This window comes from Bombina bombina, chromosome 6 (genome assembly GCF_027579735.1).
Source record: "Bombina bombina isolate aBomBom1 chromosome 6, aBomBom1.pri, whole genome shotgun sequence".
In the NCBI taxonomy this organism is placed as follows: Eukaryota; Metazoa; Chordata; class Amphibia; order Anura; family Bombinatoridae; genus Bombina; species Bombina bombina.
Genome location: NC_069504.1, coordinates 782721047 through 782734354, shown reverse-complemented (window position 1 = coordinate 782734354; position 13308 = coordinate 782721047). Strand labels below are relative to the sequence as shown.

At 41.4% G+C, this 13308-nt stretch overlaps 1 protein-coding gene across 1 annotated transcript in view; it reads left to right on the top strand.

Annotated features, from left to right (window-relative positions):
- Positions 1–13308, top strand: part of LOC128663661 (bromodomain-containing protein 4B-like) — a 777540-nt gene that overhangs the window by 504759 nt on the left and 259473 nt on the right. Inside the window, 2 exon segments of the mRNA XM_053718097.1 lie at positions 9848–10003; positions 10006–10043. Coding sequence (XP_053574072.1) covers positions 9848–10003; positions 10006–10043 — 194 coding nt within the window.

Sequence of the window (13308 nt, the reverse complement as noted above, 5' to 3'; positions counted from 1 at the left end):
GTTGGGACAAAATCCTAAAGTTGATGGGGCTGGTCTCTACTCTTGCTAAACGTACCTACTATTCCTACGACAGATAGTACTTCTTAAGGATCCTTTAGATAGGAAAATTGAATACTTTTCTAAGAAAAGCTTACTTATGTTCAGGTAATCTTCTTGAACCTGCTATATCTTTAGAGCGGATGTTGCTGCAGCTTCAACTTTTGGTTAGAAGCTTTAGCGCAACAAGTAACAGATCATAATTCTCATAGCATTGTTAATTTTCTTCAACATGCTAATAATTTTATTTGTGATGCCATCTTTGATATCATTAGAGTTGATGTCCGGTATATGTCTCTAGCTATTTTAGCTAGAAGAGCTTTATGGCTTAAAACTTGGAATGCTGATATGTCTTCTAAATCGACTCTACTTTCCCTTTCTTTCCAGGGTAATAAATTATTTGGTTCTCAGTTAGATTCTATTATCTCAACTGTTACTGGAGGGAAAGGAACTTTTTTACCACAGGATAAAAAATCTAAAGGTAAATTTAGGTCTAATAATCGTTTTCGTTCCTTTCGTCACAATAAGGAACGAAAGCCTGATCCTTCACCCACAGGACCGGTATCAGTTTGGAAACCATCTCCAGTCTGGAATAAATCCAAGCCTTTTAGAAAATCAAAGCCAGCTCCCAAGTCCACATGAAGGTGCGGCCCTCATTCCAGCCCAGCTGGTAGGGGGCAGATTACGATTTTTCAAAGAAATTTGGATCAATTCAATTCACAATCTTTGGATTCAAAACATTGTTTCAGAAGGGTAAGAATTAGGCTTCAAGATAAGGCCTCCGTGCCAAAGAGAATTTTTCTTTCCCGTGTCCCAGTAAATCCAGCGAAAGGCTCAAGCATTTCTGAAATGTGTTTCAGAATCTAGAGTTAGGCTGGGAGTAATAATGCCAGTTCCAGTTCCTGAAACAGGGGGGGCCCCCCCCCCCCTGTGGTTTTATTCAAAGTCCTCTTCATTGTACCAAAGAAGTGAGAAATTCCTTCAGACCAGTTCTGGGATCCTAAAAATATTGAATTGTTATGTAAGGGATACCAACATTTCAAAATGGTAACTATAAGGGCTATCCTGCCTTTTGTTCCGCAAGGGGAATTATATGTCCACAATAGATTACAGGATGCATATCTGCATATTCCCGATTCATCCAGATCACTATCAGCTTTCTGCAGATTCTCTTTCCTGGACAAGCATTACCAGTTTGTGGCTCTGCCGTTTGGCCTAGCAACAGCTCCAAGAATTTTTACAAAGGTTCTCGGTGCCCCCTTCTGTCTGTAATCAGAGAACAGGGTATTGTGGTATTTCCTTGTTTTGACGATATCTTGGTACTCTGCTCAGTCTTCACATTTAGCAGAATTCCATACGAATCGACTTGTGTTGTTTCTTCAAGATCATGGTTGGAGGATCAATTTACCGAAAAGTTCATTGATTCCTCAGACAAGGGTAACCTTTTTAGGTTTCCAGATAGATTCCGCGTCCATGACTCCTGTCTCTGACAGACAAGAGACGTCCTAAAATTGATCTCAGCTTGTCGAAACCTTCAATCACAATTATTCCCTTCGGTAGCCTTATGCATGGAATTCTAGGTCTTATGACTGCTGCATCGGACGCAATCCCCTTTGCTCGTTTCACATGCAACCTCTTCAGCTCTGTATGCTGAACCAGTGGTTGCAGGGATTACACAAAGATATCTCAATTAATATCTTTAAAACCGATTGTACAACACTCTCTGACGTGGTGGACAGATCTCCATGTTTAGTTACAGGGGGCTTCTTTTGCTTCTTCCGACCTGGACTGTAATTTCAACAGATGCAAGTCTGACAGGTTGGGGAGCTGTTTGGAGGGTCTCTGACAGCACAAGGGGTTTGGGAATCTCGGGAGGTGAGATTACCAATCATATTTTGGAGCTCCGTGCAATTTTCAGAGCTCTTCAGTCATGGCCTCTTCTAAAGAGAGAATCGTTCATTTGTTTTCAGACAGACAATGTCACAACTGTGGCATACATCAATCATCAAGGAGGGACTCACAGTCCTCTTGGCTATGAAAGAAGTATCTCGAATACTGGTATGGGCGGAATCCAGCTCCTGTCTAGTTTCTGCGGTTCATATCCCAGGTATAGACAATCGGGAAGCGGATTATCTCAGTCGCCAAACGTTACATCCGGGCGAATGGTCTCTTCACCCAGAGGTATTTCTTCAGATTGTTCATATGTGGGACTTCCAGAAATAGATCTGATGCTTCTCATCTAAACAAGAAACTTCCCAGGTATCTGTCCAGATCCAGGGATCCTCAAGCGGAAAGCAGTGGATGCATTGTCACATCCTTGAAGTATCATCCTGCCTATATCTTTCCGCCTCTAGTTCTTCTTCCAAGAGTAATCTCCAAGATTTCTGAAGGAATGCTCGTTTGTTCTGCTGGTGGCTCCAGCATGGCCTCACAGGTTTTGGTATGGGTTCTTGTCCGGATGGCTCTTGCCAACCGTGGACTCTTCCCGTTAAGACAAGACCTTCTGTCTGCAAGGTCCTCTTTTTTCCATCAGGATCTCAAATCCTTAAATTTAAAGATTATGGAGAGATTGAACGCTTGATTCTTAGTCAAAGAGGTTTCTCTGACTCTGTGATTAATACTGTGTTACAGGCTCGTAAATCTGTATCTAGGAAGATATATTATAGAGTCTGGAAGACTTACATTTCTTGGTGTCTTTCTCATCATTTTTCCTGGCATTCTTTTAGAATTTCGAGAATTTTACAGTTTCTTCAGGATGGTATGGATAAAGGTTTGTCTAAAAGTTCCTTGAAAGGACAAATCTCTGCTCTTTCTGTTCTTTTTCACAGAAAAATTGCTAATCTTCCTGATATTCAATGTTTTTGTACAAGCTTTGGTTCGTTATTAAAACCTGTCATTAAGTCAATTCTCTCCTCCTTGGAGTTTGAATTTGGTTCTTGGGGGCTCTTCAAGCTCCTCCGTTTGAACCTATGCATTATCTGGAATTAAATTACTTTCTTGGAAAGTTTTGTTTCTTTTGGCCATCTCTTCTGCTAGAAGAGTTTCTGAATTATCTGCTCTTTTCTTGTGAGTCTCCTTTTCTGATTTTTCATCAGGATAAGGCGGTGTTGCGAACTTCTTTTAAATTTTTACCTAAGGTTGTGAATTCTAACACTTAGTAGCGAAAATTGTGGTTCCTTCATTTTGTCCTAATCCTAAGAATTCCTAAGGAGAGATCATTGCATTCCTTTGGATGTAGTTAGAGCTTTGATAATATTATGTTGAAGCTACTAAGAATTTCCGAAAGACTTCTAGTCTATTTGTTATCTTTTCCGGTTCTAGGAAAGGTCAGAAGGCCTCTGCCATTTCTTTGGCATCTTGGTTGAAATCTTAATTCATCATGCTTATGTCGAGTCGGGTAAAACTCCGCCTCAAAGGATTACAGCTCATTCTACTAGGTCAGTTTCTACTTCCTGGGCGTTTAGGAATTGAAGTTTCGGGTGATCAGATTTGCAAAGCAGCAACTTGCTCTTCTTTGCATACTTTTACTAAATTCTACCATTTTGATGTGTTTTCTTCTTCTGAAGCAGTTTTTGGTAGAAAAGTACTTCAGGCAGCTGTTTTCAGTTTGATTCTTCTGCTTATAATTTCAGTTTGTTTTCATTATAAGATTTAAACTTTATTTTGGGTGTGGTTTATTTTTCAGCGGAATTGGCAGTCTTTATTTTATCCCTCCCTCTCTAGTGACTCTTGCGTGGAAGATCCACATCTTGGGTAGTTCATTATCCATACGTCACTAGCTCATGGACTCTTGCTAATTACATGAAAGAAACATAATTTATGTAAGAACTTACCTGATAAATTCATTTCTTTCATATTAGCAAGAGTCCATGGCCCACCCTTTTTGTGGTGGTTATGATTTTTTTTGTATAAAGCACAATTATTCCAATTCCTTATTTTTTATGCTTTCGCACTTTTTTTCTTATCACCCCACTTCTTGGCTATGCGTTAAACTGATTTGTGGGGTGGTGGTGAGGGGTGTATTTATAGGCATTTTTGAGGTTTGTGAAACTTTGCCCCCTCCTGGTAGGAATGTATATCCCATACGTCACTAGCTCATGACTCTTGCTAATATGAAAGAAATGAATTTATCAGGTAAGTTCTTTCATAAATTATGTTTTCACTGATTGTTTTTCTCAATACCTAAAAGGATTTCAGAAATTATTTGCCTAAGGAATGGGAATAGAACAGGTTGTACCGTCTCTCCCCCTCCTATTTTTAAGAAATTATTTCCCAAAATGTTTATTCAACAAGGTTTTATTCTACAACCGCTTGATGCATGCCCCCTGTCACTGCTGCGGCGGCTGCCTTCTGGTTTGGGTCTCTAGAAGAGGCTTTACAGGTTAGAGACCCCATTGGATGATGATACTTGACAAGCTTAGAGCACTTAAGCTAGCCAATTCATTTGTTTCTGATGCCATTGTTCATTTGACTAAACTAACGGCTAAGAATTCTGGGTTTTGCTATTCAGCGCACGTAGGGCGCTATGGCTTAAATCGTGGTCAGCTGACTTTACTTCAAAGTCTAAGCTTCTTAATAATTCCCTTCAAGGAGCAGACCCTATTCCGGCCTGGTTTGAAGGAGATCATTTCTGATATCAGGTGAGGAAAAGGGTCATGCCCCTCCCTCAGGACAGGTCTATTAAATCAAAGGGCCAAACACAAACTAATTTTCGTGCCTTTCGAAACTTTAAGGCGAGGTGCGGCAGCAACTTCCTCTAATACAAAACAAGAAGGAACTTATGCCCAGTCCAAGTTGGGTCAGGAGACGTAACACAGGCTTGGAACAAAGGTAAGCAGGCCAAAAGCCTGCTGCGGCCTCTAAGACAGCATGAAGGATTGGCCCCCCAATCCGGTAACGGAGATCTAGTAGGGGGCCAGACTTTCTCTCTTTTGCCCAGGCTTGGGCAAGAGATGTCAAGGATCCCTGGGCCCTTGGAAATTATATCCCAGGGGATATCTTCTGGACTTCAAAGCTTCCCCTCCAAAAGGGAGATTTCACCTTTCACAATTATCTGCAAACCCAGATAAAGAGAGAGGCATTCTTAAATTGTGTTCAAGACCTCCAAGTTATGGGATTGATCCCACCCATTTCCAAGGGAGGAACAGGGAACAGGGCTTCTATTCCAATCTGTTTTGTGGTTCCCAAAAAAGAGGGAACCTTCTGACCAATCTTAGATCTCAAGATCCCTAAACAGATTTCTCAGGGTCCCATCATTCAAGATGGAGACTATTCGTACCATCATACCTATGATCCAGGAGGGTCATTACATGACTACAGTGGATTTAAAGGATGCTTATCTTCACATTCCGATACACAAAGATCATCCATCGGTTTCTCAGGTTTGCCTTCCTGGACAGGCATTACCAGTTTGTAGCTCTTCCCTTTGGATTAGCCTACAGCTCCAAGAATCTTTACGAAGGGTCTGGGGGCACTTTGGCGGTCCCTAAGGCCATGGGGCATAGCAGTGGCCCCTTATTTAGACGACATTCTGATACAGGCCGTCAAACTTCCAAATTGCCAAGTCTCATACGGAACATAGTTCTGGCATCTTCTGAGGTTGCACGGGTGGAAAGTGAACGAAGAAAAGAGTTCTCTATCCCCTCTCACAAGAGTTCCTTTCTGGGAACTCTGATAGATTCTGTAGAAATGAGGATTTACCGACGAGACCAGGTTATCAAACCTTCTAATTCTTGCCGTGTTCTTTATTATACTTCTCGCCCTTCGGTGGCTCAGTGTATGGAAGTAATCGGCTTAATGGTTAGCGACAAGGGACATAGTGCCGTTTGCACGCCCTACATCTCAGACCGCTTTAACTCTGCATGCTCCAGTCAGTGGAATGGGGGATTACACAGATTTGTCCCCCTCTACTAAATCTGTATCAAGAAACCAGGGATTCTCTTCTCTGGTGGCTATCTCGGGTCCATCTGTCAAAGGGTATGACCTTTCGCAGGCCAGATTGGACGAATAGTAACGACAGATTGCCAGCCTTCTGGGCTGGGGGCAGGTCTGGAAATCCCTGAAAGCTCAGGATCGTGGACTCAGGAGGAGACCCTCCCTCCAATAAACATTCTGGAACTAAGAGCGATATTCAATGCTCCTTCAAGCTTGGCCTCAGCTAGCGACAATGAGGTTCATCAGATTTCAGTCGGACAACATCATGACCGTGGCCTTACATCAACCATCAAGGGGGACCGTAGGAGTTCCCTAGCGATGTAGGAAGTTGCAAAGATAATTCCGTTGGGCAGAGATTCACTCTTGCCACCTATCAGCTGATCCATATCCCAGGTGTAGAGAACTGGGAGACGGATTTTCTAAGTCGACAGACTTTTCATCCGGGGGAGTGGGAACTCCATCCAGAGGTATTTGCACAATTGGTTCAACGTTGGGGCGAACCAGAACTGGATCTCATGGCGTCTCGCCAGAACGCCAAACTTCCTTGTTACGGATCCAGGTCCAGGGACCCCAAGGCAACGCTCATAGATGCTCTAGCAGCGCCTTGATCCTTCAACCTGGCTTATGTGTTTCCACCGTTTCCTCTGCTCCCTCGTCTGATTGCCAAGATCAAGCAGGAGAGAGCATCAGTGATTTTGATAGCACCTGCATGGCCACGCAGGACTTGGTATGCATGTCATCCCTTCCACCATGGTCTCTGCCTCTGAGGCAGGACCTTCTACTTCAGGGTCCTTTCAACCATCCAAATTTAATTTCTCTGAAACTGACTGCCTGGAGATTGAACGCTTGATTTTATCAAAGCGTGGCTTCTCCGAGTCAATCATTGATACCTTAATTCAGGCACGAAAGCCTGTCGCCAGGAAAATCTATCATAAGATATGGCGTAAATATCTTTATTGTGTGGGAATCAAAGGGTTACTCATGAGGTAAAGTCAGGATTCCCAGGATATTATTTATCTCCAAGAAGGATTGGAAAGGGATTGTCAGCTAGTTCCTTAAAGGGACCAGATTTCGGGTTCTGTCTATTCTTTTGTCACAAGCGTCTGCCGGAGCTCCAGACGTTCAGCGCGTTTTGTCAGGCTTTAGTTAGAATCAAGCCTGTGTTTAACCAGTTGCTCCGCCATGGAGTTTAAATTTGGTTCTTAAAGTTCTCCAGGGGTTCTGTTTGAACCTCTTCATTCCATAAGATATCAAGTTTTTATCTTGGAAAGTTCTGTTTTTGGTAGCTATTCCTCGGCTCGTAGAGGTTTCCGAGTTATCTGGCCTTACAGTGTGATTCCCCTAATTTTATCTTCCATGCAGATAAGGTAGGTCTTGCGTACCAAACCTGGGTTTTTACCTAAGGTGGTAATCTAATAAGAATATCAATCAGGAGATTGGTTGTTCCGTCATTGTGTCCTAATCCTCTCAAGAAGGAATCGCCTATTACACAATCTTGACGTGGTCGTGCTTTAAAGTTTTATTTACAAGCTACTAAGATTTTCAGTCAAACATCTGCTTTGTTTGGTTATCTACCTCTGGACAGAGGAGAGGCCAAAAGGCTTCGGCAACTTCTCTTTCGTTTTGGCCTAAGAAGTATAATCGCGTAGCTTATGAAGACTGCTGGCCAGCAGCCCTCCTGAAAGGATTACAGCTCATTCTACTAGAGCTGTGGCTTCCACGTGGGCCTTTAAAAATGGAGGCTTCTGTTGAACAGATTTGCAAGGCGGCGACTTGGTCTTCGCTTCATACTTTTTCAAAGTTTTATTAAATTCTTATACTTTTGCTTCTTCGGAGGCCTATTTTTGGGAGAAAGGTTTTACAGGCAGTGGTACCTTCCGTTTAAGTACCTGCCTTGTCCCTCCCTTCATCGTGTACTTTAGCTTTGGTATTGGTATCCCACAAGTAATGGATGATCGTGGACTGGATATACCTTACAAGAGGAAACATAATTTATGCTTACCTGATAAATTTATTTCTCTTGTGGGTGTATCTAGTCCACGGCCCGCCCTGTCATTTTAAGGCAGGTATATTTTATTTTTTAAACTACAGTCAACCACTGCACCCAATCGTTTTTCCTTTCTCTTGCTTGTCTTCGGTCGAATGAGTGGAGGTTGGCAGGAAGGGGAGGAGCTATATAGAGCAGCGCTGCTGTGGGGTGATCCTCCTTGCAGCTTCCTGTTGGGAAGGAGAATATCCCACAAGTAATGGATGATCCGTGGGACTGGATACACCAGAAGAGAAATAATTTATCAGGTAAGCATAAATTATTTTTTTTCATATGGATACAGCGATCCTTCATACTAAATTGGGGTTTCTCCCTAAGGTGGTTTCAGATAGAAAATATTAATCCTCCTCTTCTTGGGCTTACAAAAATGAAGCTTCGTGGAACAGATTGTCAAGTGTTGCAACTTGGTTCCTCTCTGCCTACTTTTATAATTTTGCCTCGGCCGAGGCTTGCTTTGGGAGAAAGGTTCCTTCAAGCGGTGGTGCCTCTGTTAGGTCTGCCTGTCTTGTTCTCCCCTTCCTGTTCGTTGGAATCTCCATTGTCTTGGGAAAGAAAACCAAAATGTATTCTTACATGATAAATTTCTTTCTTTCTGGACATGGAGGAGTCCCAAGACCCCACCCTTTTAGACAGTTATTTTTTTCAAACTCAGGCACCTCTACACTTTATTTTTTTCCATTTCCCTTTGGCTGAATGACTAGGGGTTATGAGTTAGAGAAGTGACACTTACAGCTTTGCGGTGGTGCTCTTTGCTGCCTCCTGCTGGCCAGGATGGAATATTCCACTAGTAATTGAATTATGTCGTGGACTCTCCATGTCCGACCAAGAATTTTATCAGGTAAGGATAGCAGTTTATTTATTTTTGCCCGTACACCGCAATACTGCCCAAATTCAGTGTTCTCTAAAATTTTTGTTCACATCCAGGACAATGCAAATGTATATAAAACAGGAAGTCCCAGAAAGGGAGGTTAGGCAGTGCAAATAACAAACAACCTATAATATGTTATATAAAAAAGTTATGTTATATATAAAATATATATGCAATCAATTTGATATATAAACATGTATTTATTAACTACAGATGTTTATTAATAGATAAATCTCTTAAAGACAGGGTTGAGTCTTTTGATTTATATTCAAAGTGAGAGAGAGCTTGCTTTCTCTAGATCTGTATTGAAGCTTCTTGGTTAATTAGTATGCAATATGTTCCAGCAGTTAATGTCCACTTTCAAATAAACAAATGGCAACAGTGTAATTATAATCAATGAATGATGTTTAAAAGGGTGCTGAAAAATGCCTTTGGTATAGCACTGATATGTTATGAAGAAAACAAGTAAGTCTCATCAGCTGATAATCAGTGTCGATTTTTATCATGCTGTATCCCAGTAATGAAACAAAAATTAGCTTTGTTGTGCTCCTTAGGGGCTGCAAGATCAGACTGACCAGCTCCCCAACGGTTATACCGGAATGGCGCCCTGGGCCTTATGTGGTCCATTTCGCTGGTGGTGATCTTTATCCGGTCTAACTTATAAAGTCAGTTTTTCTGTGTGCCTGCTCCTTTCCTGTAAATATACTTGCACACTCCTCCTCTGTTAACGCCTGTTATTTAAGAGTCAGCCCAACACAGCACTAATTGGCTAAAATGCAAGTCAATAGATAATAGTCATGTGATCCGGGAGCTTTCAGAAGATACTCAGACAGAAGGTATTCACAAAGCTAAAAAGAATATTAATATAACTGTTGGTTATGCAAAACTTGGGAATGGGTAAGATTTATGAACACTTTAGGGAATGAGTGATTTTAAGTTTATTTTATTGTTTATCTTTGCAGCTTAAAGCCGTACATGAGCAATTAGCCGCTCTATCTCAGCCCCAACCGAACAAACCAAAGAAAAAGGAGCGTGAAAAAAAGAAGAAAAGCACAAACGGAAGGAGGAAGTGGGATGAGTCTCGCAAGGGTCGAACCCGGGAACCCTCCTGCAAAGAAGCCCAAGAAGAGTTTCTCAGGGACCTGCAGGCACACCCAGGTCTGCGGGGTGAATGGATCAAAAGATGTGTGCAAACACTTTCTTTTTAGTTTTCCCCTGCAATCTCATTTCTGCTAATTGTCCATTTTCTGTTCTTCCCTCCTCTATTTTCCCTTAAAAGGGGATACTAAACCCTATTTCTTTCTTTCATGATTTCAGATAGAGCATGCAATTTTAAGTAACTGTAATTTACTCCTATCTTTTCTTCGTTCTCTTGGTATATTTATTTAAAAATCAGAAATGAAAGTTTAGGAACCAGGCCCCATTTTTGGTTCAGAAGCCCTGGATAGGGCTTGCTGATTGGTGGCTAACATTTAGCCACCAATCGGCAAGCTCTACCCAGGTGCTGAACCTAAAATGGGCCGGCTCCCTAAACCTTCATTCCTGCTTTTCAAATAAACATATCAAAAGAATGAAGAACAAATAAGAGTAAACCGAAAAGTTGCATAAAATTGCGATGCTCTATGCCATGAAAGAAAAAATTGGGGTTAGTATCCCTTTAAATTGTTTCCTTTATCTTTTTCCTGGTCTTTTCTACTATATTACCACTATAGTTTTGCATGCTTTTTTTTCTTTCTTTTTTTTTTTTTTTTTTTGTTGTTCTTTTGCACCTGGCTTTTTCATATTTATCCTATTACTTTTACTGCAGCCTTGATGATTTTCTTAGTATTAAATGGACTAGAACATCACATGTACATAGTACATTTAAAACAACTAGAATATTGTCTCAGGATTCGAAGTGTTAGCCCTGAAATTTGGTTTAACAGCTGATCAATGCAGTCAATCAGGCTCTAGCCAATTTCATTATAGTTAGTGCACGTCTTCTATATAAATTAGACCAGTTTTTTTATTTTGCCGAAGGTTGACAGAAGGTTCTTATTGAATTTCTGGTCTTAGCCCCTGTACCACTTAGAGGGGTATATGATCCATCGTTTGAAAGGGCTGACTTCACCCTTTTAAAAACATGAAATAATTTCCTTTAATATAAAGCAATGACTGAGTAAACTGTGTCCAAAAATGTCTACAAGGCTTCTTAAACGGGGAAGAGGTCCCACTGCTGCATTCATTACTTTTGGGGAAATAAGTTGGCCACCAGGAGACCGACACCCCAGCCAAAGGCTTAAATACCTCCCCCACTCCCCCCTCATCCCCCAGTCATTCTTTGCCCTTTCGTCTCAGGAGTTTGGCAGAGAAGTGTCAGAAGTTGAAGATAGGTGTCCAGCCTCTCAGTGAGAGCATGGATATAAAAGTTAGTCCGAGATGCAGGGAGTGTCGTCTCTGCGAAACCATCCCGACTCCATGTTAGATCCTTGTCAATCAGCGTTGACGAGTTTCGCTGCTGCCTTTATTCTCCTCAAGACATGTCAGAAGTGATGCTACTATCTGTCACACTTGAAGGGCCGTGTTCCTGTTCCACGGCGTAGATTCCAGTAAGATCGTTTCATTTTCTTATGGAAGTAATGTTAATGAAAGAAGTCAGGGGTCCCAGTGGGACTAATTTTATCTTATGGAATCAAGGGTATTCGGATTGTGCAGTCCTTTTTTGGCTTACGACGGGTTTTGTACCCGCGTGACCGTGGGTGTGGTCACATTGTATTTCCATTTCTTTCATGTAATGGGCAAGAGCCCATGAGCTAGTGACGTATGGGATATACAATCCCCTACCAGGAGGGGCAAAATTTCCCAAACTCAAAATGCCTATTAATACACCATTCACCATACCCACAATTCAGTTTTGCAAACCTTTGCCTCCTATGGAGGTGGTTGAAGTAAGTTTGTGCTAAGATTTCTACGTTGATATGCCGCTTCTCAGCATTTTGAAACCTGGTTCCCCCTCTCAGAGTACAGTGAATGTCAGATGGATATGAAGGGGTAGTATCACCTATTGAATGCAATGGTTTTCCTCATGGGAGATCTATTTCATAGGTTCTCTGTTATCGGTCGTAGAGATTCATCTCCTACCTCCCTTATTCAGGTCGACGATATACTCTCATATTCCATTACCTCAACTGATAACCGTTTCAGTACTGGTTTGGCTATCTGCTATATGTGGATGGGTGTCTTTCGGTAAGTATGTTTCTTTCATGTAATTAGCAAGAGTCCATGAGCTAGTGACGTATGGGATATACATTCCTACCAGGAGGGGCAAAGTTTCCCAAACCTCAAAATGCCTACAAATACACCCCTCACCACACCCACAAATCAGTTTTACAAACTTTGCCTCCTATGGAGGTGGTGAAGTAAGTTTGTGCTAGATTCTACGTTGATATGCGCTCCGCAGCAGGTTGGAACCCGGTTTTCCTCTCAGCGTGCAGTGAATGTCAGAGGGATGTGAGGAGAGTATTGCCTATTTGAATGCAATGATCTCCTTCTACGGGGTCTATTTCATAGGTTCTCTGTTATCGGTCGTAGAGATTCATCTCTTACCTCACTTTTCAAATCGACAATATACTCTTATATATATATATATATATAAGCCAAAGGTAAAAGTCACTGTTACTGCCCTTTCCAAATCAGTTGTCTTGCAGACAAAAAACAAAGTCCGGTAAATATACGTTCTCTGTATCAAAGCAATACACCTTTAGAGAATATATGTATATATAAATTGCTTTGAACCACTTAAAACAGCTCGGCTGACCCCCTATATACGCCTGTGTAGATATCAAAAAGACATATCAGAGACTGAGTGTGCTTCGGACTAATGTTTGTGCATGCATTTGTGCCATTCCATGGAGTGTTTTTATCCTAATAAAGACTATTTGCTTTTAAGACCGCTGCTTGCAACTTTTTTCTACTTTACTATATATATATATATATATATATATATATATACCATTACCTCTGCTGATTTTCGTTTCAGTACTGGTTTGGCTTTCTACAAACATGTAGATGAGTGTCCTGGGGTAAGGTAAGTCTTATTTTCTGTGACACTCTAAGCTATGGTTGGGCACTTTTTATAAAGTTCCTAAATATATGTTTCAAACATTTATTGCCTTGACTCAGATGTTCAACATTCCTTATTTTCAGACAGTCAGTTTCATATTTGGGATAATGCATTTGATTCAATTCATTTTTTCTTACCCTTAAAAAAATTTGACTTTTTCCCAGTGGGCTGTTAGGCTCGCGGGGGCTGAAAATGCTCATTTTATTGCGTCATTCTTGGCACAGACTGTTTTTGGTTCAAAAATGTTTTTTATGTTTCCGGCGTCATACGGGTCGCCGGAAGTTGCGTCATCTTTTGACGGTTCTTTTGCGTCAAAAGTGT